Raw genomic sequence first — 23,896 nt, forward strand, 5'->3', positions numbered from 1 at the left:
TTTTATTTTATTTTTTGACAGTACGGGTTTCAATGGCTTGCTTTCTTTGAAATTAGCTTTGACCTTGTGGTTGTATATGGCAAGCCCAGGAAGCTTCCAAGCTTTGTTCATGCCAAGCTTCTAGTACATCTCATGAGATGCCGAGCTGTCCCCGATATGATTCAATTCATATGATGAACTATTTCATCGGGACAGCTGAAATTTCAAGCGTGAGTTTTAAAGATTTTTCTTCTTTTTTTCCCCCTTTGCATCTCTCTTATGATGAGTGAACTTTTCATACAGACCTGTTCTGAACTATATTGTTGATAAAAATTGTTATATAAAGTTATCTGATAGAGCTTCTTGACTTTGTTTCTCTCTCGAGTCTATGTACGCGATCATTGCTAATATGATTTACAGATCTTTACAGGTTTTCACAGATTGTCGCATGCTCGTCTCAACAATATAGAACTAGGTCATGGGCTAAGAATTCAATTTGATACACTGGCAATACACATATTCTTTCATTGTTTCTGTTTAGTCTGTAGTATATTCGTCTCTTTCAACATTTACAAGTTCGGAGAAGAGTTAGACGTACATCTCTTCCAGTCCTCAGTCTTAGAAGATTCTGGTCGTTGCAAGGGGGTACTGACGGAGTAGATCGTGCCCTAGATGGAATCGCTGGTTCGGACTACAGTGTTGCAGCAGTGCCCACTATCTCCATCTAGTCTATGATTCATTTCTTAACTAATTCATACCTTTATTCCACTGACTTTATTGCCAATAAGCCGTGCAGGCACAGCCCGAAATGGGCGAACGGCGTATCACGATCCTTTGTCTGCAATAAACCCTCTGCCAATCACTGCCCAAGAATACCCATCTACTAGTTCAACCCTCTCCAACCCCATGCCCCGTTCTTTGACAGGTTTATTGATAGACCCACCTGAATGTTCCTGTACATATAGATTAATGTACTCCATACCCTGGAGGAAAGAGACCAAAGTCATGTGTTTTGCTTGCCTTCGAGTTTCTTTGTCTCGGGAACCCAGTCCTTCCCAACCCTAAGACCCAAACATCGTCTCAATCTTTTTCCTCCATAGAGCTTTTGAAAAACATAAAATATAGAGATGACAAAAAAGGAGAAAATTGACACGCTGTCCGAGAAAGTCGTGCCGCAACAACCAGTCGGGACTGCCGAGCGAGCACGGCGCAATCTCAATGCCAAACTCTCCAACCCGCTGGCTGGGTTCAGCCATACCGAGCTACGGAATCAGGGGCGCACGTTTGCTGAACTCCACGAGATGGGCGATGAGTCCGATATCCGCGCTTTCGAGCTGGGTGCTGTGCTGGCACAGTCTCCGGAACAGTATGACAATGTCGCTGGTCTAACAAACAAGGAAAAGGCAGTATTGCGCCGGGAAGTTACTCATCGCTGGTCACAGCCGTGGAAGATGTATGTTGTTATTACGCTGTGCTCCTTATCCGCCACAGTTCAGGGAATGGGTAAGTAGCAGTTCAATTTGGAAAGTTCCCAAACCTCAAAGAATACCCTTGCTAACAATAGCAGACCAAACGGTTGTCAACGGAGCCCAAATATTCTACAAACACCAATTCGGTATCGGCGATGAATCCTCTCGGAGTGCCTGGCTTGTCGGTCTAGTGAACTCAGCCCCATACCTCTGTTGCGCCTTCATCAGCTCCTGGCTGACAGTCCCATTCAACCATTGGTTCGGGCGCCGCGGCACAATTTTCATAGCATGCTGCTTGTCTGCGATAACCTGTCTCTGGCAGGGATTTGTCTCGACATGGTGGGCGATGTTTGTTGCACGATTCATGCTAGGCTTCGGGATTGGCCCCAAATCAGCCACTGTGCCAATATACGCAGCCGAAACAGCACCGCCCTCTATCCGTGGCGCATTGGTTATGCAGTGGCATGTGTGGACCGCATTCGGGATTATGGTTGGCTATGCATCGGACCTCATATTCTACAATGTGGAGTCGAGTACCATCGTCGGCCTGAATTGGCGCTGTATGATGGCCTCGGCGATGTTCCCGGCTCTAGTCGTTTGCTGTTTTGTCTTTGCTTGTCCCGAGTCACCGCATTGGTACATGCGCCAGAAGCAGTATTACCGTGCTTACAGGTCTATCTGTACGCTGCGGAATCATAAGATCCAGGCAGCTCGTGACTTGTACTACATGCATACCCTTCTGGAGGCTGAGAATAGCATGAAGCTTGGGCGTAATAAGCTGCTGGAACTGATTAAAGTCCCGCGAAATCGGCGGGCGATGTTGGCGTCTCAAATTGTGATGTTTATGCAGCAGGTGAGTGTGGATTTTCAGCAAGATAATCCAAGTAATTAAAGAGAAAGCTAACTTGGGCAGTTCTGTGGCGTGAATGTCATATCATACTATTCTTCTGAGATATTTCTCGAGGTCAGATCAAGCTATCGACCCTACTTTTCCTCCACCGGATCATTGACAGAAGCTCTAGGCCAATTTCTCTCCGCCGGCTGCTCTAGCTGCCTCACTAGGCTGGGGCCTAATCAACTGGCTCCTATCAATTCCGGCAATTTACACGATCGACACATTCGGCCGACGCAATCTCCTATTACTCACCTTCCCCCTCATGTCCATGGCAATGCTATTCACAGGGTTCAGCTTCTGGATCCCAGAGAGCAGCCACCATGCACGTCTCGCTTGCATCGCTTTAGGAACATATCTCTTTTCGGCGTGGTCTACTCACCGGGCGAGGGACCCGTGCCATTTACATACACAGCCGAAGTGTACCCGTTATACGTCCGGTCATATGGAATGGCGCTAGGCACGGCAACGATGTGGTTCTGTAATTTCCTTCTGGGAGTGACGTGGCCGTCTCTGCGTGCTGCATTTACAACGCAGGAGCATTTGCTTGGCATGCAAGCTGGTGCTTTGTTGGATGGTGGATGATACTCTTGTTTATGCCTGAGACAAAGGGGAAGACGCTTGAGGAGTTGGATCAAGTCTTTTCTGTGCCGACGAGGCTTCATGCCCGGTATGGGTTGAGGCAAATTGGGTATTTCTTTAAACGGTACTTGTTGAGAAGGGATATTAGACCGGAAGTTCTTTATGAGAGGGAGGAATTGGTCAAGGCTCAGGATGTGGGATTTAATGCTTAATGGGATGGATATGGAGTAAATATTCTATATCTGAAGCGATGGGGTCAAGAGATGTCCTGAGACCGTTTTGTCTGTTTTACTACCTAGGTATAGAACTATTTTTAATGAGTCAGCCATTTACAAGAGTTCTATCCCAATGTAACCCTCTCGTTGAAGGATTCGCCCGAATTGCGAATTCCTCCAAACTAGATGGCTTTTAATGCAGCTTGTATGCAAGTAGAGGACAAGTGGTGATTTTCGGCAATTCCCATACACGGATATGGAGTTATCTTCCTATTATTCTCCTATTGGACGCTGGCTATTCTAGCTCACGGCTTTTCCATGAAGGATTAGCATATGAATAATCTTACATTTGTCCTTGATTAACGAAACCAATCAGCTGGACCCCGGGTGCATGGTGGCGCACCCAACAGCGCTAAGCGAGCAGATGATGGCTGCGCTTGCATGCAAGCTAATAATATAGCCAATCGGAAGAGATTATCACAGTCGTTGTTGGTTCTTACCCAGGTAGCCTCGCATAATGTCATTGTCATCAGCCACAGAAAATAATTGGCAAATACAACCCGAATTTAAGCGAATCTGACCCTGGTTCCACCCTATGAGGACTGTCGATCGAGAAGAAAGGCCCCAGAGACCCTAGGTCGATCCTATACGAGCCTCAAGCCATAAAAGATGAGTCAGATATTCGACAAGAGAGTCACAGGGGTTCGTGGGTCAGACCCTGTTCTATTATAGTTGCATGCACGAAAATACAATGATATTTACACCGGACGTTTATTGGCCCCCAACACCTTTAGCATTTGCAGGATCTAGAATCATCATAGAAGAGCCCTGATTTGGAAACAGTCAGGAATTATGCATGGTCTTTGTGCAAAATAAAAAGAATATTCAGGTTCGCATATCTGCCCTGGACGGCTAAGGCAAAGACCAAGCATTCCATCACGTCTCAACTATTCAAATTCAGCCTTGTAATCACCAGTTCTATAATTGAGAGAGAATCAGTATTTATCAGTATATTCTCACTGCTTAATTGGTTCAATAGTTGCCCATACTGTCTCAGCCCTCGGGAGTGAGATCGCATTTAGTAGGTCTCTAACAGCCTTGGTAGCCTGACCTAACCTAAAGAGGCCTCGCCCCCAATGGAGGCAGCAGAACATTGCTCAACTTGGGACTCTGAGCAAGTTCCAATAAATCACAATGACATTCAAAAATCAAAAATGAGAATATAAGCCTGAACTGGTACCGACGGCCCGCCTAAGTGGTCCACTCTAATCTGGTATGCATCACGCTAATGCTGACAAGATCCGAGACAACAGCCAACAGCGGCTTCAAGACGCAGCTATCTCGACATTTCCAACAGAGTAAGCCTTACAGGATAGGTTAGGTCCTGGGTTCTGTGAGTCAGGGAAGGTGTGAATGATGGCGCAGTCGACACGATCTGGCTGAGACCCGGGCATCTCAGGGCATCTCAGGGCAAAGCGGGCAAAGGACATTTTCTGGAAGGAACAATGGAGAATTGGCCATTGGCTCGGTGTAATTGAATTCATTTCACTTTCGGCAGGAGGATATACTTGTGAACCCCCGCTTCGGGGCCTATCCTTTCGGGATATAAAGACCTCTTCTGATCTTCTTCAGTTTACAGCTCTGCAACTTCTCTCTGACACTTCTTCACAATGCTTCAGAGCACTTTGACTCTGGCACTTGCCTCATGCAACGGCTTCCCTGACTCTTCGAGATGTGGGTGGTTTAACCTCAGTGATCCTTCTACTCTCGGCCTTGCTCTACAAAGTGCTATACGTGCCCGTGGCATCTCCGCCCCGGAAAGACTCTCCTCCACGCTTGCGTTTGCCTAGCTGGAAGGTTACCCAGTTGTTCTTTGAGAAGAGGTTTGATTTCATCAAAGATGGCTTCAAGGCTACCTCATCTTCCATCTACCAGACCAGTCTGTTCCGGCATAACGCCATCGTCCTATCCGGAGATGAAGGTCGACAGGTCTTCTTCAAGGAGAAGGGTCTGTGTCTATATGACACATTCTCAATTATGATGGGCAGCGTAAGACCCCGATTGATTCTGATCTCGGTAATAGCTAAATTCTTTCAGGGTGCTGCTAAATTTGACCCCCACCAAGTCGGTGGTGTAGTCAGACGAATGGCTTCGATTCAACGACCTGACAATCTCCAGAAATGTCAGTCGATGCCGTTCTCCGTGGGGTAGAAGATTGGCTGATATACATCCAGTGATTCCATTGATTCTGTCGGAATCCCAGCGGAAAATGAATGCATGGGGTCGCGAGCGTATTCTCGACCCCTGCTCTTCACTTCACGAGGTGCGTGGATCTGAGATCTATCTTTACTAGGTGGAAAACTGAGACATCTTGTTTTTACCTTTAGGTCGCTTTCCAGTTGGTCATGCGCATTGCTTCCTTTGATATCGCCAATGATCCAGTTCTTTCAGCTCGTCTCAAGTCACTTGTGGACACTGTCGACTCTATCACCAACCCATACTCCACTTGGCTCCCTTGGTTACCTAGCCCGGCCTTGTTCCACAAGTTCTTTGCTTCTGTTCAGATTTACAGAATTGTTCAAGCGGCCATTAACGCCAGAAAGAGGAGCGGAATCAAGAAGGATGATATGCTACAGCAGATGATTGACGAGGGAGATGGTACAATTCAAATCTTTGGGGTATGTATTCTTGCCACATTTCTATTCACCTTGTTCAGGGATCTGACTCTCTTCAAAGTGTATGCTAGGGCTCTCACTGGCTGGAGCTCGTGCCACCGGAACGATCGGTATGTTTGAAATTCGGCAACACCAGATACAATAACACTGACGGTGGTCGCCCCCTTTAGTGACATGGTTGATCATGCAAATCACCTCGGACCCGGTCTGGTCCTCAAATGTTCAAGAGGAGGTCAAGACCTTCATATCTACTCACACATCATCACCTTCCCTCTCCGGGGACGCTCTCATCCAAGCCCTCTCAGAGATCCCACTCACAGCCTGGGAATCTCAGACACCCAATCTCGATCTCTGCATACGTGAAACACTGCGCACCTCTCAGCCATACACAGCAGTGCGGAAGAACATCGGCCCAGATGTTACAATCGGGCCATACGTTATCCCCTCGGGGTCTCTCGTTGTGTACCCATTTTCGGACACAGCACTCAACCCGAAGTACTACCCGGACGCAACTCGCTGGGATCCGTCTCGAGGAATTGACAAGGAAACACCGTTTATCGGCTGGGGTGGGGGGAAGCATGCTTGCAAAGGCCAGCGACTTGCTACGTTGAGCATGAAACTGATGGTTGTTTATGCTCTGATGCGGTTTGATATTACGATGGTTGATGGGCAGGGCAAAAAGATCAACCGTCTTCCCCTTCCCGATTGGAATGATTCTGCGACTTGTCGCCCAAAGGAGCGATGTGGAATCAAGTTCGTTGAGAAGTAGTCTTCCATGCTGTTGCAGTCGGGACTCACAGGTTATGCCGTTATGCCCATTCTATCTACTTTTCTTCGAGACGATGCTGCCGTATTGATTAGCAGCCGTCCGAACAAACCAATTACTTTTTTTTTTTAATCCTACATCTTCAGTTAATTAAAATCTAAGTACACAAACCGAGTATAATTATGTTAAGCATTGGGTACCTGGAGTGGCTAGCCACATGACTCGTGCCTGATGTTGACCTCGACCATCTTACATCCATCTTCTCTCTACAGAGTACAATACATGGTAACATACAATGGCCACAAGAACAATCTATCTTATCTCTGCTCGCAATACATCTTTCCAAAGAGCCCACTTCTCAATATTTGTCCCATCAGCTACCAATCCCGACCGAGGGAACAAAATTCACGCAGTTGGCGCACCGATGGCAGGCTATGTCCTGGAGTTCAAGCGAAATTACAATCCCAGTCTCGAACCTCACGACCAGACCTTTCCAATCGGCCAGGTTCACTCTTCCGACGTCGTTGATTCCCCAGATGCGGCTCCATCTATCGACTCCACTCCCCGAGGGAAGATCGAACTAGCGGCGACACAAGTCCCGACTCTGGGGATCAACCAGAACTTCATGGCACCTGTCAACGATGTGGGTAACACGGCATACACTCTAGACGAAGGTTGTAAGATCTGGATTAAGCTCACACAATCGAATTTTCTAGACCACCAACAAGCGGTGCCAAGACTGGACTATGGAATATGTTCGCCATCTGGTTGCCAAAGGGCTAATCGATAAAGAAGCGATTGAGATCGTTCAATCTAAACGTGATCCACCTACTCATGGAATTGGACTGCGATCTGTGACCAGGCCTGGGACGTAGTATAGGTGACCTCGAATAGAAAACAATATGTCCATCTCTGCCGATGCCAACCGCTCCCCCGCATCCGCCCCGACGGCGAGCCGCCGTCGGATGCTTCCCTTCGCATACATAATGTACTTTGACATCCGACGGGTATTCCGATGGACAGGGCTCATAATTCAACGTAGTAGCATAGAAGGTCTGAACGCTTCCGAAGTGCGGGGTCCCCGCATATACTATAAAGCAGCTGGGAATCATACACATTGTCACCATCCTCAAGCCTTCTTACCCCCTTACTAGACACACCAAAATGCTCGGCAAAATCGCCCTCGAAGAAGCCTTTGCGCTCCCCCGATTCCGCGAAAAGACAAAATGGTGGGCGGGCATGTTCGCCACCGACACAGAGAAGCACACAGCAGAGATCAACGACGTCGGACCAATCCGACTCGACTTCGCCGAGCGCCACGGCGTCGGTCTCCAGATCCTCAGCTACACAGCACCTGGCGTACAGGACATCTGGGACGCAAAGGATGCGCAAGCGCTCGCCGTTGAGATCAACGATTACATCGCGGAGAAAGTGAAAGCGCACCCGGATCGGTTTGCCGCATTTGCGTAAGTTGCAGCTCACAAATCAATACATCCGTAATTGATACACTATACAATCAGCTAACCCACCCAGCACGCTCTCCATGCACGACCCACAAGAAGCAGCGGCCGAGCTGCGTCGCTGCGTGACACAGCACGGGTTCCTAGGAGCACTAGTGAACGACACACAGCGCGCCGGCGCCGACGGCGACGACATGATCTTCTACGATAACGAGAAATGGGACGTATTCTGGGCCACGTGCACAGAGCTGGATGTACCGCTTTACCTGCATCCGCGCAACCCGACAGGCACGATCTACGATAAGCTCTGGGCAGATCGGAAATGGCTGATTGGGCCCCCGCTGTCATTTGCGCAGGGAGTCAGTCTACATGTTCTTGGGATGGTGACGAACGGGGTATTCGATCGGAACCCGAAGCTACAGGTTATCCTGGGCCATCTGGGGGAGCATATTCCGTTTGATATGTGGCGGATTAACCACTGGTTTGAGGATCGGAAGAAGATGCTTGGACTTGCGGAGACGTGTAAGCGGACGATTCGGGAGTACTTTGCGGAGAACTTGTGGATTACTACGTCGGGACATTTCTCGACTACCACGCTGAACTTTTGTATGGCGGAGGTTGGGGCTGATCGGATTTTGTTCTCGATTGACTATCCGTTTGAGACATTTGCGGATGCGTGTGACTGGTTTGATTCGGCGGAGATGTCGAATACCGATCGGTTGAAGATTGGAAGGGAGAATGCGAAGAAGTTGTTCAAACTTGGGGCTTATAAGGATAGTACGGCTTGAGGTTACGGGTGTGAGATAGGTTGGAATAGCATTTTCAAATTGGATTTCGCTATGCGTTTGTTCTGTTGCTTGAAAAATAGGCGTCTGGGGTATTTAAAACACTAAAGACAGGTCATAAAAATCGTAGAGATCGAGAAGATATTCCATGTGATGCCACGGGGCAGTGCATCTTCCACAATTCAGATGGTGGCGTATCGGGACAAATCCTTCTCGCTTGCCTGAGTCCGATCCTTCTCGAGTGCCTGGTATTGATCCCAGCAGTGCTGCCAGATTTCTGGCGAGTCACAAAGATAACCCATCACCGGGGCAAAGTACTGACGTCTGATCTCAAGAGTGAACCAGGTCAAGGTACCGTAGCTTTCAATGCAGCTGTTCATCAGGTCCCAGATGATAATGACACGACGCGAAAGCTTGGTGCGTTCTGGGCTAGGGTCTTGCTCGTTCACAAGTTGGTGGTTGCGCAGAAAGAGGAAAGGAGTGTGGACCCATTCCTCGTACATATCCATGTACAAAGCAAGCAGTCGCCGTTCAAGGTAACGAGGCTTTTTCATGGCCCTGTACGTAGAGTATTAGAGACGCTGAAGCAGAAAGTGGATAATAAACAAGGGTATTGGCACTTACTTGGCGAAAAGAGTCGCCATTTTGCAAAGGCGCTCATAGGCCGAAGTAGGCTCCAACGAGGCATCCTCGATGGCATAAGAAGCCTGTTCGGCAGTCTCCAGCTGCTCTCTGAGATTCTCTTCCATCCATTCGACGAGATTGAGAACGGACTCAAGGTGAAGTTCTGCATCTTCGATTTCTTTGGGAGCCAGAAACTCCGGGCTTTGGTGAAAGATTACGAGGTTGAATTGAAGAGTGGCGTTGATCATGGTAATGAATTGCTCGCGGATCTCAGGACGCATTTGCGGGTCGGCGAGAAGGTCTCGCAGCTGTTCGAGGACCACCTGGCTGCGGTGAGACGGGTCACTTTGGAAATATGGGATGATGTTAGGGTCGACATGGAGCATGCGGTTCTCTCGTTGGGTGGCTTTGCCGAGAGCGTAGATCCATGCTTCCTCGCGACGTTTGTCGGCTGCGATGGAAGACGCAAGCATTTCACACTCGGACTCGTCGTATTCAGGGAATGGCTCAGTGCCAGGGAATGGTTCAGTCTCGGGTTTGGCAGTATCTGGGTTGGTAGGAGTAGCAGATCCGGATTCCTCTGATTCAGAGTCCATTGCGAGTTTAGAGCGGACATGCGCGAGACGAGACCCTGGTGGGAGATCATCCATTTTGCGAAGATGAGGTGAAACTTGAGTTACATGAGAGAAAGAAGAGGGAAAAAGAGAGGGGGAGAACGCGGTGTTGTTAGGATGAGGCAGACTGCTGCCATAATAATGCATTGAAGTTATTGAATACGGCACGCGCGTGACAATCAACAATGGACAATGTGACAATAAGACAATAAGACTGAATAGGAGATATAACAATATGACTATACAGGAATTTACCGCTGCTCAATCCAAAAGCGCTAATAGGTCAGACTCGACGGTCAGAACGCTCCTTTACAATTGAGTGGTGGACTGCCTTCCCCAAGAACGCCGCCTGATTGTTGAAGCAGCGAAAAGACTCGAGAACAAGACGTCCTCGAGCCAATCATCTACTTCTCAGGCAGACAATCAAGAGTTATTGAAGGCAGTAATTGTTCTTCGCACATTGACTAATCGACGTCTCATGGGGCAGAGGAGGACGGCAACTTAAGTAGTGCGAGTTCATTGCTTGGAACTATTCTTCCTTCCTTCCAGCGTCGTCCGGTACTGGGACGTCCGTATCACTCTCGTCATCTGGTAGTGGGACATCCATGACTCGTTCACCAGCCTTTTCTAGCGTTCGTCTACTCCATGACCGAACACCTTTGTAGACGGCCTTTCTGCGGTTAGCCCAAGTCAGACATAGTCAAATATGCCCACACATACCCAAAGGAAAGTACCGATGCCAACCATGACCACTAACCAGTTCAACTGGGCGGCCCTGTTACGGCCGGAATTGCGCCCTGATGCGACAGACCGGAGGTTCCATGGGAAAGGCGACAGCGCAAATATGGCCTTGAGGAACGATAACAGGCCCAAAGACGCAAGTCCTTTAAGGAAGTGTCCCAACCAGGAGACATCTTCCTCGACTAAGTCGGCGTAAACATCCACGGGGCCCAAATAAAAATCAATGATGGGGTCAGCAATGAATCCAAGCAGGAATACGGTTAAAAAAAGAATGCCGAGCGTGAGAATTAGCTGGGTAGTAGCGCTACTAATCCACCGAGCCCAAGTCAGACGCTCCAGGCGATACTGGAAGCCGCAGGTGGGACATTGCCAGAAGTTTCTCGTCCCATATTTGGGGTCGGCATGGCGCCATGACTGCAGGCAGCCCTCGTGGACATAACGCGAGGAGCCTTTGCATTGGCAAGGGCTTAATAAACGGCCACATTCTGGATCGGAAGATTCATAAACCACACGAGGCTTCTGGAGGAATTCTGAGGGTTGGAAAGTGGGCAGCACGCTTTCTAGGCAGATGCGACAGACCCGTGGAGGGTAATGCTGTGTGTCTGCCATTGGGTCTCACATCGAGGTTTACTCGAACCTTGACAACAGAAGGCCGAGGGAGAATTACTGTTTCTTTTTTGAGGGGTTGAAAAAGAAGAGAACGACGAGAAGAAGAAAAGCAGAAAAGCCGAAGGTGTCCCAAACCCCACGGCTAATCCCAATCTGGTCACCGCCTTTAGTGAGCTCTACCGCGCCAAACGTCACCCATCTCTGCCTACAACACAGCTCCCCTTCTTTCGATCTTTCCATCCCCTCCTCTTCTCTTCCTGTCGACAGCGAACCATGGCGGACCGATACTCATTCTCCTTGACTACATTCTCACCCAGGTACGGATGACTTGCCCTGTATAATTGACAACATTGCTAACTCAGCTCCATTACAGCGGAAAGCTGGTGCAAATTGGTATGGAACCATCGTTTCTGAGCTTAGGCATCGATTACTGATCAAATATAGAGTATGCCTTGAACGCGGTCAACCAGGGTGTGACTGCCCTTGGTATCAAAGGTACGCAAATGCCTAAGTTCTCCCACATAGGGCCAAGCTGACCGCCGCCCGTGATAGCTACGAACGGCATTGTGCTCGCGACTGAGAAGAAGTCCTCCTCGCCTCTGATTGACCCTCCCTCCCTATCCAAGATCTCACTGATCACGCCGGATATCGGTATGGTCTATGCCGGCATGGGCCCCGACTACCGGGTGCTGGTCGACAAGGCCCGCAAGGTCTCGCACACAGGCTACAAGCGCATCTACAACGAATACCCACCTACTCGTATATTGGTTCAAGACGTCGCTCGGGTAGTGCAAGAGGCTACGCAATCCGGTGGTGTGCGGCCGTACGGTGTCAGTCTGTTGGTTGCAGGCTGGGACGAGGGCGTTGAGCCTGAGTCGGAAGAGGCTAAGAAAGATGACCCCGAGGAGAAGATCTCCAGCAAGACTGGCGGTATCCAGAAGGGTGGGCCCAGTCTGTACCAGGTCGACCCCAGTGGCAGCTACTACCCATGGAAGGCGACAGCCATCGGCAAACACGCCACAAGTGCCAAGACCTTCCTCGAGAAACGGTACACTGAAGGGCTGGAATTGGAAGACGCCATCCATATCGCGCTATTGACACTCAAGGAGACGATTGAGGGTGAGATGAATGGTGACACAATAGAAATCGGTGAGTTTTGCGGTTTCTGCCTCCTCTCCTCCCATTCTGGTTGCTTGGGTATCCGAGGATCTGACGAATATCGACTAACATCGTTTCAGGCATTGTTGGCCCCCCAGCGGACCACCTGTTGGGCTATGAGGGAGTGGAGGGTGCTCAGGGACCACGGTTCCGCAAGTTGACCAAGGAGCAGATCGAGGACTACCTGACCAATCTATGAACGTGAACACATAATTTATGTAGACTCGAATGAAACGTCTCCTTTTTGTCTGGTGGTAATTGACATTTTTCTACAAATCGCATGGCCACCCACAGACGGCTACCTGCCTAATGGTCTACTTCATGTCACGTCCATACTCCGTACCTTGATGGCAAAGCGAGGACGCTTCTAAGCGCCAGGAGATGGTCCGAGCCATCCTTGCTTTCGAATTTATTTCGATTACATTCGTTCGCTTATACGGCCTATGCTGTAGGACTTACACACCCGAAGTATCCAGTTCCAAGCTTGTTTCGATATCATTATTATTATATTGTACACCGTCATATTGCTGATTAAGCCGCCCTCCCAGACTCCACGAACATCCTCCTCTGAACAATTCGGCCTCCGCCCGGCGGAACCAAAAAGTCCTTCGGCTCAGCCTGCTCATAAGGCGCATCCTCACTGCGATCCGGCGTCTCAGGCGGCCTCTGCATCGAGCAAAGAGGCAACGTATCGGCAATAGCGAGGGAAACAGGATGTCTGGACCCCTGAATGAGGCTCTACCAGACGACCAAGCACAGCAAACTCAAGCTTGAGTTTGAGCGAGTAAACAAATCCCTTCAGAGTGATTTGCACGGCGTAAAAGTCGGCATATTCGAGACCCAAAAGCAGCAGATCCATCGCTATGATGGCGCAGTTGATCCCGATCAGCTGGTACATGATGCTCTGTGCATCCGGGCGCGAAGAGACATCCGCCCCAAGACGCAGTAGCTTGACCGTCTCAATCACATATAACGTTGACAGCAGAGACTCTTGAAACGTGAACCCGGTCAGCTGGATCTTCTCCATGATATTGTACCCATTCACCCAGGCGACCTCGCCGCTGTGGACTATGTTCGCGCCGTAAGTGAGGATCGTCGTGGGCACATGCAGGAGGAAGACATTTGCGATGATGAGCTTCAGCACACGGCGTAGCATGCGCTCATCTCGTAGCACAAGGTGGAGTCGTGAATACAACACCACGGATTGGCCAGTGACCATGGTCCACCAGCCGATAGTCAGGACAGTGACCGACAGCACGGAGTCAGTTTGAGTAAAGAACTTCATCAGGAAGCCTATTGAGTATGGTACGACACCGACCACTCCTGAGATAAGCAGGGACCAGAAATAGAGTCCGCGCCACCGGCGGAAGGTGGCAGGGACGAGTACAACTAGCTCAGCAACGTTGTAACACGATAATCCGATGAAAGCGATAAGTATCATCTGTAGCGTATTACCCTCTTTTGCGAGGGCACCTGATATCCCATCCAGCAGGTCCTGGGGAACGTTGGACATGGTTGTAGAACAGACTCATTCGTAGCTTTGGGAGAGCTTTGGGAGAGCTTTGGCGAGGTATATGAGCGACCGGACTCGAGGAGGGAGTCTGGTTCACCCTGTTTGGTATGTCCACATATTCCTATGGCAAAAGGGGGAAATGAAAGAACTTTTAGAAAAGAAAAGAAGGGAAAGTCGAAAAGGCGAAAAGAAGGAATGCAGTGTGGGATATGGACTGGGTCGTACAGGGTTGAGGCCAGAAAGTGTCAATGCTCCATGCAGGAGATCGAAATTTGGGCTCGTCTGGATGAAAGAGAAACAAACGAGACAAGACTTAAGATTTGGGAATTCAAGGGCGTTCATAGGGTAATTGGGGTGTAGGTTCACTCCAAGGGGGGGTAAAAAGTCTGGGGTTACCCTGTGGCCGAGGGAAACACATTCCCTTTCAACAGTCCGGCATCGGAGTTGGCGGCCAAGCCCGATATTAATTGAATGGCTAGACGGTAGAAATTGCAAAGGATTTGAAGGATTTGATGCGAAGGATTTGAATACTCAGTGGGTGATCTCTGTGATTGCATATGGGATAAACCAGACAGACATGGTCTGTAAACAAATACCAAAAATATATCTCAAAAGAGACCTCGGCATATCCAACAGAGATGTAAAAAAGACGTAGTATTCTCTAATATCGTCTTAAGATTCTAATAAACGGATAGTTGTTCTAAATAATATATAAATTCATGATTGATTCGTGTTCAGGGTTATCTCGTTCGTCCATGGGACATCTTCCTCGGAGTCTTCATCCTGGCTGTCAGCTACCTCCTCCACCTTCCGTTTCCTACTTGGCATCTGCACAGGCTTTTCTGGTGACATTGGCTTAGGTGATGATGGTTTCGGAGACTCCAATTTTGGAGACGGTGGTGCAGAAGACAGCACGGAGGATATAGGCGAAGGAGTCGGAGTAGGAGGATCATAGTACTCAAAGTCGGGAGACTTTGGTAAGGGAGTCAGAGGCTCGGAGGGCACGGAATCCTTTCTCTCCATTTCATAAAGACCATCCTAGGCAAGTTAGAAGCACAATCGCATGCAACATACCGGAGACATCAACATACCGGTTCAATGCGAAAGGCAACGAGCAGCTCACCGGCTTGCTCGGGCAGGGGCTTACCCGCGCGCTTCTCGACCTCCGCTAATCGTTCATCCGGCAGGTCACGGTAGACCGCAATGCGAGTCTGTACGCTGGCCTCCCACGCACCACCCGACAAGAGCGGCTGCAGAACCGCGTGAGGCTGACCCTTGACCTTCGTGTGGGATTGGTTAATGGCCACCACAGCGATATTTCCCGCGGCGAGTCTGGCCAGATGCGTGCCTAGCTCACTAGCAATGTTCCATCTGCGATTGATCAGCCATTGCAGGTGTGCTTTATCTGTGATTTTGCCCTCGGCGAGCTGGTTTTTGAGCTCTTGGACGCTGGGGAAGTAAGCTGAGAATAAATTTGACACGGAGTCGACAACAATAAGGTTTGTTTCCGACGGTGGAAACCCTTTTGGTGGACGTGCAAGCAGGGCTATAAGGTGGGCCAGCGTATGCGCCCGGAAATAGATAAAGTCATCGAGGTTGATGCCAATTTCCTCGAGCCGGGGAGTGGGCAAGGGACATCCCGTATCTAACGGTATAAGTAGAAGAGCAGCTGACTCGGGGAACTGGCAGGAACATACCAATCCAGACCACTTTGCCGTCGCGTAGTGCATTACAGGCAATATTCAACCTGTAAATGGGTCAGATTGCACTCTGGCGGTGTGAATAGGGGGTGCACTCACGCCAGCGAGGTCTTCCCCGCTCCTGGAGGTCCGAATATTTCTGTAACATGTCCACGCAAGATGCCGCCTTGATCGGGCTGGTCTGGGAGGTCATTCAGAACCTCGTCCAGACGCGCCAGGCCCGTCGCGATTGGGTCGCGGGTGGCGGCCGACGCGTTGAGGGACTGCGATGCTGAGATCGAGACCACGGGCGCTGAAGAGTAGTTTAATATTTGTGACTTTTCTAACGCCCTGGGGTAATTTACTTACGCGTGTCTCCGTCGTCAAACCCTTCGAGACCGTCGAGACCGAGAAGGTCCATGTTGATGCTCATGGGCGCATCAGGAGGACTGGCAGCAAAGCCAATACAATGCCAATTTAGTAGATAAATAGGAAAATAAATTCAATGTTCAACACTGTATTCCCCTAAAAATGACATTAAAAATGCCATCATAAGCAGGGCAGTGAGATGTTGGCGGTTCGGATATCCGAGGGGAATTTTTTTCCCTCTTGATCTCTCGAGTCCTGCATACTCCCCCAATGTCCAATGTCGACATTTCCCACGGGGGGTATTCCCCCGAATTTGATCGTCATATTCTTCCTGTCTCTGCTTTTCCTTGTTCTGAAAACATTGACTACACTGAAAACATCAAACAATCCCAAAGGATGTCGCCGCCTGGGACTTCCGCCAGGCCAAAGCAACCTGGACGATGAGTTTGACTCAAAGTACAGTAGTCAGGGTGTACCAAGCGATCAAGACGATCATGGCCGCCCATCCTGGCGGGTAAAAGCACTATTCAGTTACCCGCTCAAATCCTGTGGTGCGGTCGAGCTGCAAGTGTCGAACGTCGTACCAACCGGGCTTGAGTTCGATAGACAATTCGTCTTTGCAGAGTACAGCAACGATGAATGGAATATTCGCACCCTGCGTAATCCAGGCTTCAATCGCCTAGCCTTGATTCATCCCGAGATCTGGATTCCTGACCCATCTGCCCCGGATTATGACGCAGACCTACCAGAAGTCAAGTCGCAGGGTGTGATGCTGATATCGTATCCACGGATGCTGCCAGCAGGATGGAAGAGTCTACCCATCAAGGTCGGCATAGCACTCAGGTTCCTCAAAAGCCAGCAGACCTTCCAAGTCCCGCTGCTTCCACCCGCGGACTCCAAGTTCCCAATGGTATCAGTCAAGATATGGAAAGACAAAGTTCTAGCCCATGACTACGGCAGACTGCTTCCAGCATCACTACACGCATATTTAGGGTCCGACCCATCAAGAAACACCCTGACTCTCCTCCGCGCCAGTGCACCCCATTCGCGGCAGATCTTCCGTAACGCACCACGCAAAGCAGACCTAGGCTTCCAGCCAAACACAGCCTTTGCAGACGCGTATCCAATTCATCTGCTCAGCATCTCCAGTCACCGGGACGTAGCAGCGCGCTGCGCCTATGCAATCCCCCGACTGAGTATCCGCCGCTTCCGCGCGAACATCATCGTCCAAGGCCCGTCTGCTTTTGAGGAAGATCACTGGAAGCGGCTTGCTATTGGTGGCACGGAGATCCACGCTTCTTGTCGCACTGTTCGGTGCCGACTGCCTAATGTTGATCCTCTTTCTGGGGATAGACATAAGGCTGAGCCAGATCGGACGTTGAAATCGTATCGCCGGATTGATGATGGGGATCGAACTAATGCGTGCTTGGGAATGCAGCTTGTTCCTGCGAAGGAGGAGTTTGTTCTGAGGGTTGGGGATTCTGTTGAGGTGCTTGAGACCGGGGAGCACCAGTATATTAAGATGTTGGCTCCTGGGGAGAAAGTCGAGGGGGTGTAGACAAGTTCGACAATAGTAGTGTCTGCATAGTTCTGTATGATATGCTGTCACGTTGTGTTCTAGACCAATTGGAAAGAAATATTATTGTACAATCTTCAGACAGAACCTGGGGAAGTTCCAGCACCAATACTTCTTAAATCGGACACTCTAGCTCCATATTATATTTTCTCTCCAGTTGCTAGTTGTTTCTATACCGTAACAACCAGCTATGTTGTCAATCCTTGGCAGTTGCCCCCCTCCATTTATCTCATTACATCTCTCTTCCTCTATTCACCATCAAAATGTCCGAGCCCATCGCCCGTACCGAAGCAAGACAAAAGTCCGCAGACATCAAAAAGAAACAAGCCGAGACCCTGGTGGGACTGCCCCCAGGCAGCCTCCACATCAGCCTCTATATCCGCTCCGACCCACCCCTCCCAAACGACTTCCACTGGGCCTTCTACCTCCACAAAGGCACCAGCTCCACACCCGGAGGAACAAAGTACCATGCACGAGGCATCGGCGGCGGGTGGATTGCCGGGCACGAGGCTACAACGGGGATATTCATGGAGAATTTCCTATGTGTGGTGATTCAGATCGCAACGATTCCTCCATCAGCGCACGAGCGTGTGGATGAGATTATGAGGAGCTACGATGATTCTCTTAACTCGATCCCGGGGATTACGTGTCGCGTGTGGATACTCACGGTCTTGCGTATACTCGTTGACGAAGGGTTCGTGCGCTGTGATATCGGGGAGTTGGAGAAGGATTGCTTCGAGTTTGGCAATGAGCATAGTGCAACGGCTAGCACTAATCAGCAGCCTCGTCCGGTCGTCAAGTCGCGGGTTTCATCTTGAGATAGCAATAGTCCCCAGGGTCTACTAGACCTCATTTGCAGAGAGTGCAGGAAAATATCACAAGGAAATATCAACATAAAATTGTAGTATAGGTATTAAAAATAACGCTAAAAAGGGGGAAGCCGGCCCCCCACAAACTCCATATATGACAGAACTATACAAGGCCTCCAAGATCAAGCAAACTTAGTAGTCGTCGACGACTGCTGAGGAATATTGGTCTGTACAGGGCCATCATCAGAGTTGGTCGACTCAAAGATGGCAGGGACATCATCAGGCTCGTCGGGAATAAAGAGGTTAAGGAAGATGCCGAGAATCGCAGAAATAGCAAACCCGTTCTCCATGACCAGATCAACAGCATTGATCAGGCCTTCCAGGGCATGGTTGTCACCCTTGTAGGTGAAGAAGTAGCTGAACCATTCCGGCAGCAGTGTAACACCCATCCCAACCGAGAAACTAGCTGTGAGGATGAACCGGTTGCGACGGGTGGGAGGGACAGACCCAATGATGCGCAGACCACTGACTGCCACCGAGCTGAAGAGAAAAGCGGTCATGCCACCAAGGACGGAGCTAGGGATTGCAACCAGCGCAGCGGCGAACTTGGAGAAAATGCCCATGATAACCAGGAAGAAGCAGCAGCAGTAGCCAGCGGTGCGGTTAGCGCATTTCGTCAGCGCAATCACACCGTTGTTCTGCGCGAAGACAGACATAGGGCTAATAGTCATCAAGCCGGCCAAGAGACAAGTGATGCCGTTACCCAAGACGCCGCCTTGGATGCGGGAATCGAAGGTATCGCCCTCCACCTGGAGCCTGGAGACGTCACACGTCGCCGTGATATCACCAATAGACTCCATCATGATAACAATATACAGTGCGAGCAAGGGCAGGATGAGCGGCGGGTACACCGATAACGGGAAGGTGTGGACCCAAGCGAAGGAAGCCACCGGGGCAGCAGCGATACCGGAAGAATCGAAGTAGTTGCACGCGGCAGCGACGATTGAGCCAACCAAGAGACCAACAATAACGGAGCAACTCTTCAGAATAGGAGGACCCCACCGCTCGCAGACGATGATAGTCACGAATACCAGGAATCCCAGTCCAATGAACTCAGGGCTTCCCCAGGGTAGAGGGTGCGGGGCGCTGGCGCTGGGCACATCGCGCGGGCGGAAGGGTCAGCACCACACGATGCGCCACCGGCCCAGTCCTGCATGGCGGACTTGATGAGCGAGGCGCCGATCAGGAGAACAGTCGGGCCGGTGACGAGTGGGGGGAAGACGCGGGCGAGGATCTTGCTGCTCATGAAGGACATGCCGATTTCGAGGAGGGAGCAGAGACATGAGGTGCCAAGGAGGGCGCCGTAGCCTTTTGGACAAGGGAGCTTAGTTCCATCTTCGAGGGTCGGGCAGTAACCCGATTTATACATTTGGGAGAATGCGCCTTGAGCGACTGTGATGGTTGAGAAAGATGTACCTATTCGAGCAATTTAGCATCAGAAGCGGGGGTTTCTGCTGAATGGAGGGGAAGCTCTTACCAACGACTGATAGCAGTCCAGTTCCAATATAGTATTTTGTTCCCTTGATATGGAACCGGAACATTTGAACAACACTCAACAGGCCCGACACAATCAACGAAGTCGAAACCAAGTACTGGTAGAGGTCATCGCCGAAGTTGGCACCGCCTGAACCACCGAGCAAGATGGGGGGTGAAATCACTGATGCTCTTAGACTTTTGTATATTCTGCAGATATCTCTAGCACTCACCACCAGCCAGCATTGCAAGTGCATGTTGTAACCCCAGAATCAATGCGAGAACGACTGGCACGCGATCATCGAGACCGAAAAACGGGGCGGACTTGCGAGCTCGCTTGGTGAAAGGTAGTCGTGGGATAAAGAGGTATCCATAGTCGTAGTCTCCTAGTAGGCCCTCTCTGTTGATTGTGAGTCAAGGTCCCTCCACAATGCATTATTTGAAGCCATACCGCGTGGTGAAAGTCTTAACGGTGTATCGGACTTTGTCGCTAATTGTCCGCTTGGGCGTATGATCGGGACCGATCTGATCTGGACCGTCCATACTGAATGTCCAATATAATGAATATGTATACTGAACTATCAGACAAGGGCAGAGGGTTTATATTTAAAGACTTTAAGGAAGAAAAACATAAAGAAATAAAAAATATAAAAATAAAAATAACCCCGAATATCGGCAACTCTAACATTCGAGGTAAAACTCGGGGGAGATGGCTAAAACAACAGTATCCACCTCTCCATGCAATATCAGAAAGTAATAACCTGCCAAGTTCTGTTATCGGACAAATAGCCGGGCAATCAGAGAGAGCAGATGGGCAATTAGCAAGAGCATCGCATAACTTGGTGGGCTTGTCTGGATCAAGTTAGATCCTTATCTACATCGGGTAGAGGTTCAGCCAATTATGGAGCTCGGAGGATCGACCTATCCAAGTGGAGAAAGATAAGGATACATCAAGGTCGAATGGCGTTTTGTTTAGAGTTCCCGAGTTCCCCCATATTATGTGTTCTAAGATTGTCAGAGTTGTGTATTCACATGGATAACGGAGCTAATGCAGGACATCTCATTGGCGAGGGAGTATACCGGCAGTCTCCTCGGTACAAATTACATATATCCCGATAAGCTTGCAGATTTGCTCTCCACAGCTCGGAAACGATCGAACGTTCTCTGCTATCTTGGGGTTTATCAAGATCTGATAGTCGGAGGTTGCCGTGGACAGTACATATGCGAGGTGGAAGACTCCGACCTCAGACCTCACGTCAGGTTGGTGGTCGTTCTTATCAAACAGCTATGAGATACAGTAAGGGATATTTGGGACTTCGTGGGGATCATCATATAGAATTAGACGTTGTGATTATAGCGATTAATTTGTTTCCGTGGGCATACCTACATGGAGTCCTGGAGGTAATGGTTGAGTACTACCTACCTACCTAGGTAGGTATACTTTGTGAGGCTCGGAGATCCCGCATGGTTCCAGAAAAGTATATCCTCACTGGCCGAATTCGGCAACATCGAGCTCAGCAGATGTCCATGATATGACTTTCATGTCTTTCCCAACACGGCATTATTTCTCGTTGGTCTTATAACCTCACCCTGGATTCATTTCTCACCATGATTTCATATTTTGCCACTTCTTGCACATGAGTTGTTGAATCATGAGCTGCCAGGTATCGAGAATGGTTGGGTTGAGTGGACATGTTTGACATATGACTATTCTCTTGCAGGATGGAGAATTCGGTCAATTCGATAACATCCACACAAGTACTTGTCCCACATAATCCGTTATACAGCGTTACACACACGCATGCGATGACTTCATTTGTATGGATGTTCTCTCGGCCATCCGGAGAAGGGGGCCGAGACTGCTAATAACCGGAGTAACCAGTAAGGAACACTCAGGTTGACCACTCTCAATGCGTGTTATTGCCTTTGAAACATGATTGGGCCAAATAGCATAATTCCTAGAAATCCCGGACTTGACCTCCCGCTCTTGGAACTTGGACAGCCCTAAATGGCTGCTGGGATAAAATGCTGACATAAACATATTTGCCATCTACGTCTGATTGGTCAATTACTGACTTAACTGCCTGAGGCATCAAAGCGTTGGGGCTGGCCGGACCCAACATTCGCCAGAAAGCGATGAGGCACGCCACTCCCGAGCAAAGGGCAGCGCAACACTCTCCCAGCGCTTGCTTATAAGGCAATTCTCCTCTTCTTCGGCTTTCTTTTTCACCTCGGGATCTTGTGACGCTCAATCTTTGCTTTCATTTGATTCGTCTTTTAGCCCTATTTTCCCCATATACGTTGGCGATCAGTGCCCCGGCTCCCCAACGTTGGTCCCAAGTGGGCCCAAGTATAAAAAAACCCTTTGGTCCTCCTGGATTGAACTTCCAACCTTCTACACACCCATCATGTCGTCCAAGCCGGATGCTACACGCCCTCGGGCGGCTGACACCAAGAAGGTGCACATTGCCGATACCCAGATGACTCGCCAGAACTGGTACAAGCATGTCAACTGGCTCAACGTCACCTTCATCATCGGCGTTCCCATCTCCGGATGTATCCAGGCTTTCTTCGTGCCTCTGCAGCTGAAGACCGCCATTTGGGCAGTCATCTACTACTTCTTCACTGGACTGGGAATCACAGCTGGTAAGTAGTTCCGAATTGAACGGGAACACCAAAGAATCAGAGCTGACTCCATTTTCAGGATACCATCGTCTCTGGGCTCACTGCTCCTATTCCGCCACTTTGCCTATGCGTATCTGGCTCGCTCTGGTCGGCGGCGGTGCTGTCGAGGGCTCCATCCGCTGGTGGGCTCGTGATCACCGTGCGCACCACCGTTACACCGACACCGACAAGGACCCTTACTCCGTGCGTAAGGGTTTGCTGTACTCTCACCTGGGATGGATGGTCATGAAGCAGAACCCCAAGCGGATTGGTCGTACTGATATCACCGATCTGAACGAAGACCCCGTTGTTGTCTGGCAGCACCGCAACTACATCAAGGTCGTGATCACCATGGGTCTTATCGTCCCTATGCTCGTCGCTGGTCTCGGCTGGGGTGACTGGTACGGCGGATTCGTGTACGCCGGTATTCTGCGTATCTTCTTCGTGCAACAGGCTACCTTCTGCGTTAACTCGCTGGCCCACTGGCTCGGTGACCAGCCCTTCGACGACCGCAACTCTCCCCGTGACCACATCATCACCGCCCTAGTCACCCTCGGCGAGGGCTACCACAACTTCCACCACGAGTTCCCCTCGGACTACCGCAACGCCATTGAGTGGCACCAGTACGACCCCACCAAGTGGACCATCTGGACCTGCAAGCAGCTCGGCCTGGCCTACGACTTGAAGCAGTTCCGCTCCAACGAGATCGAGAAGGGCCGCGTCCAGCAGCTGCAGAAGAAGATCGACCAGAAGCGCGCCAAGCTCGACTGGGGTACTCCCCTGGACCAGCTTCCCGTCATGGAGTGGGATGACTATGTCGAGCAGGCCAAGAACGGCCGTGGCCTTATCTCCATTGCCGGAGTTGTTCACGACGTGACCGATTTCATCAAGGACCACCCCGGTGGCAAGGCCATGATCAAGTCCGGCCTTGGCAAGGACGCCACGGCCATGTTCAACGGTGGTGTTTACTACCACTCCAACGGTGCCCACAACTTGCTTTCCACCATGCGTGTTGGAGTCATCCGCGGCGGTGGTGAGGTTGAGATCTGGAAGCGCGCTCAGAAGGAGAACTCCGAGTATGTGCGTGATGAGACAGGCCAGCGGATTATCCGGGCCGGCCAGCAGGTCACTAAGATGCCTGAGCCGATCCCAACTGCAGATGCAGCTTAAACTGAACTTGACGA

At 50.1% G+C, this 23,896-nt stretch overlaps 13 protein-coding genes across 13 annotated transcripts; 8 read left to right on the plus strand and 5 right to left on the minus strand.

The window, feature by feature from the left end:
- Positions 1-1,106: 1,106 nt before the first annotated feature.
- Positions 1,107-2,925, plus strand: N7519_009504 (uncharacterized protein; the record flags this gene model as incomplete). The annotated part of the gene is made up of 3 exons (XM_057296277.1): positions 1,107-1,482; positions 1,547-2,301; positions 2,362-2,925. 3 exons carry the CDS (start codon positions 1,107-1,109, stop codon positions 2,923-2,925), a joined length of 1,695 nt encoding a protein of 564 aa, XP_057144159.1.
- Positions 2,926-4,807: 1,882 nt separating this feature from the next.
- N7519_009505 (cytochrome P450) lies at positions 4,808-6,581 on the plus strand (the record flags this gene model as incomplete). Its single annotated transcript, XM_057296278.1, has 7 exons — positions 4,808-4,871; positions 4,924-5,186; positions 5,235-5,319; positions 5,372-5,460; positions 5,525-5,815; positions 5,874-5,922; positions 5,983-6,581. The coding sequence occupies 7 exons, from the start codon at positions 4,808-4,810 to the stop codon at positions 6,579-6,581; spliced, it is 1,440 nt and encodes a 479-aa protein (XP_057144160.1).
- A 292-nt stretch (positions 6,582-6,873) lies between these two features.
- Positions 6,874-7,453, plus strand: N7519_009506 (uncharacterized protein; the record flags this gene model as incomplete). Its single annotated transcript, XM_057296279.1, has 2 exons — positions 6,874-7,221; positions 7,295-7,453. The coding sequence occupies 2 exons, from the start codon at positions 6,874-6,876 to the stop codon at positions 7,451-7,453; spliced, it is 507 nt and encodes a 168-aa protein (XP_057144161.1).
- Positions 7,454-7,742: 289 nt separating this feature from the next.
- On the plus strand, positions 7,743-8,826 carry N7519_009507 (amidohydrolase family protein; the record flags this gene model as incomplete). Its single annotated transcript, XM_057296280.1, has 2 exons — positions 7,743-8,044; positions 8,112-8,826. The coding sequence occupies 2 exons, from the start codon at positions 7,743-7,745 to the stop codon at positions 8,824-8,826; spliced, it is 1,017 nt and encodes a 338-aa protein (XP_057144162.1).
- Positions 8,827-9,005: 179 nt separating this feature from the next.
- On the minus strand, positions 9,006-10,097 carry N7519_009508 (uncharacterized protein; the record flags this gene model as incomplete). The annotated part of the gene is made up of 2 exons (XM_057296281.1): positions 9,006-9,381; positions 9,448-10,097. The coding sequence occupies 2 exons, from the start codon at positions 10,095-10,097 to the stop codon at positions 9,006-9,008; spliced, it is 1,026 nt and encodes a 341-aa protein (XP_057144163.1).
- A 493-nt stretch (positions 10,098-10,590) lies between these two features.
- On the minus strand, positions 10,591-11,411 carry N7519_009509 (E3 ubiquitin-protein ligase MARCH; the record flags this gene model as incomplete). The annotated part of the gene is made up of 2 exons (XM_057296282.1): positions 10,591-10,731; positions 10,782-11,411. 2 exons carry the CDS (start codon positions 11,409-11,411, stop codon positions 10,591-10,593), a joined length of 771 nt encoding a protein of 256 aa, XP_057144164.1.
- A 273-nt stretch (positions 11,412-11,684) lies between these two features.
- Positions 11,685-12,768, plus strand: pre8 (proteasome core particle subunit alpha 2; the record flags this gene model as incomplete). The annotated part of the gene is made up of 5 exons (XM_057296283.1): positions 11,685-11,728; positions 11,785-11,804; positions 11,856-11,906; positions 11,964-12,560; positions 12,650-12,768. 5 exons carry the CDS (start codon positions 11,685-11,687, stop codon positions 12,766-12,768), a joined length of 831 nt encoding a protein of 276 aa, XP_057144165.1.
- Positions 12,769-13,100: 332 nt separating this feature from the next.
- On the minus strand, positions 13,101-14,082 carry N7519_009511 (uncharacterized protein; the record flags this gene model as incomplete). Its single annotated transcript, XM_057296284.1, is given in 2 exon segments — positions 13,101-13,295; positions 13,312-14,082. 2 exon segments carry the CDS (start codon positions 14,080-14,082, stop codon positions 13,101-13,103), a joined length of 966 nt encoding a protein of 321 aa, XP_057144166.1.
- A 717-nt stretch (positions 14,083-14,799) lies between these two features.
- N7519_009512 (uncharacterized protein) lies at positions 14,800-16,194 on the minus strand (the record flags this gene model as incomplete). The annotated part of the gene is made up of 5 exons (XM_057296285.1): positions 14,800-15,120; positions 15,174-15,727; positions 15,780-15,829; positions 15,882-16,074; positions 16,131-16,194. 5 exons carry the CDS (start codon positions 16,192-16,194, stop codon positions 14,800-14,802), a joined length of 1,182 nt encoding a protein of 393 aa, XP_057144167.1.
- A 213-nt stretch (positions 16,195-16,407) lies between these two features.
- N7519_009513 (MOSC domain protein) lies at positions 16,408-17,688 on the plus strand (the record flags this gene model as incomplete). Its single annotated transcript, XM_057296286.1, has 1 exon — positions 16,408-17,688. The coding sequence occupies one exon, from the start codon at positions 16,408-16,410 to the stop codon at positions 17,686-17,688; it is 1,281 nt and encodes a 426-aa protein (XP_057144168.1).
- Positions 17,689-17,969: 281 nt separating this feature from the next.
- On the plus strand, positions 17,970-18,524 carry N7519_009514 (uncharacterized protein; the record flags this gene model as incomplete). The annotated part of the gene is made up of 1 exon (XM_057296287.1): positions 17,970-18,524. One exon carries the CDS (start codon positions 17,970-17,972, stop codon positions 18,522-18,524), a length of 555 nt encoding a protein of 184 aa, XP_057144169.1.
- Positions 18,525-18,697: 173 nt separating this feature from the next.
- Positions 18,698-20,591, minus strand: N7519_009515 (nucleobase:cation symporter-2 family protein; the record flags this gene model as incomplete). Its single annotated transcript, XM_057296288.1, has 5 exons — positions 18,698-19,667; positions 19,706-19,991; positions 20,053-20,232; positions 20,282-20,448; positions 20,500-20,591. 5 exons carry the CDS (start codon positions 20,589-20,591, stop codon positions 18,698-18,700), a joined length of 1,695 nt encoding a protein of 564 aa, XP_057144170.1.
- A 1,865-nt stretch (positions 20,592-22,456) lies between these two features.
- On the plus strand, positions 22,457-23,882 carry N7519_009516 (stearoyl-CoA 9-desaturase sdeA; the record flags this gene model as incomplete). The annotated part of the gene is made up of 2 exons (XM_057296289.1): positions 22,457-22,694; positions 22,753-23,882. 2 exons carry the CDS (start codon positions 22,457-22,459, stop codon positions 23,880-23,882), a joined length of 1,368 nt encoding a protein of 455 aa, XP_057144171.1.
- Between the last annotated feature and the right edge of the window lie 14 nt (positions 23,883-23,896).

This window comes from Penicillium mononematosum (assembly GCF_028829835.1).
Source record: "Penicillium mononematosum strain IBT 11891 chromosome Unknown utg000005l:1.0-9366267.0:1.0-9372171.0, whole genome shotgun sequence".
Classification (NCBI taxonomy): domain Eukaryota; kingdom Fungi; phylum Ascomycota; class Eurotiomycetes; order Eurotiales; family Aspergillaceae; genus Penicillium; species Penicillium mononematosum.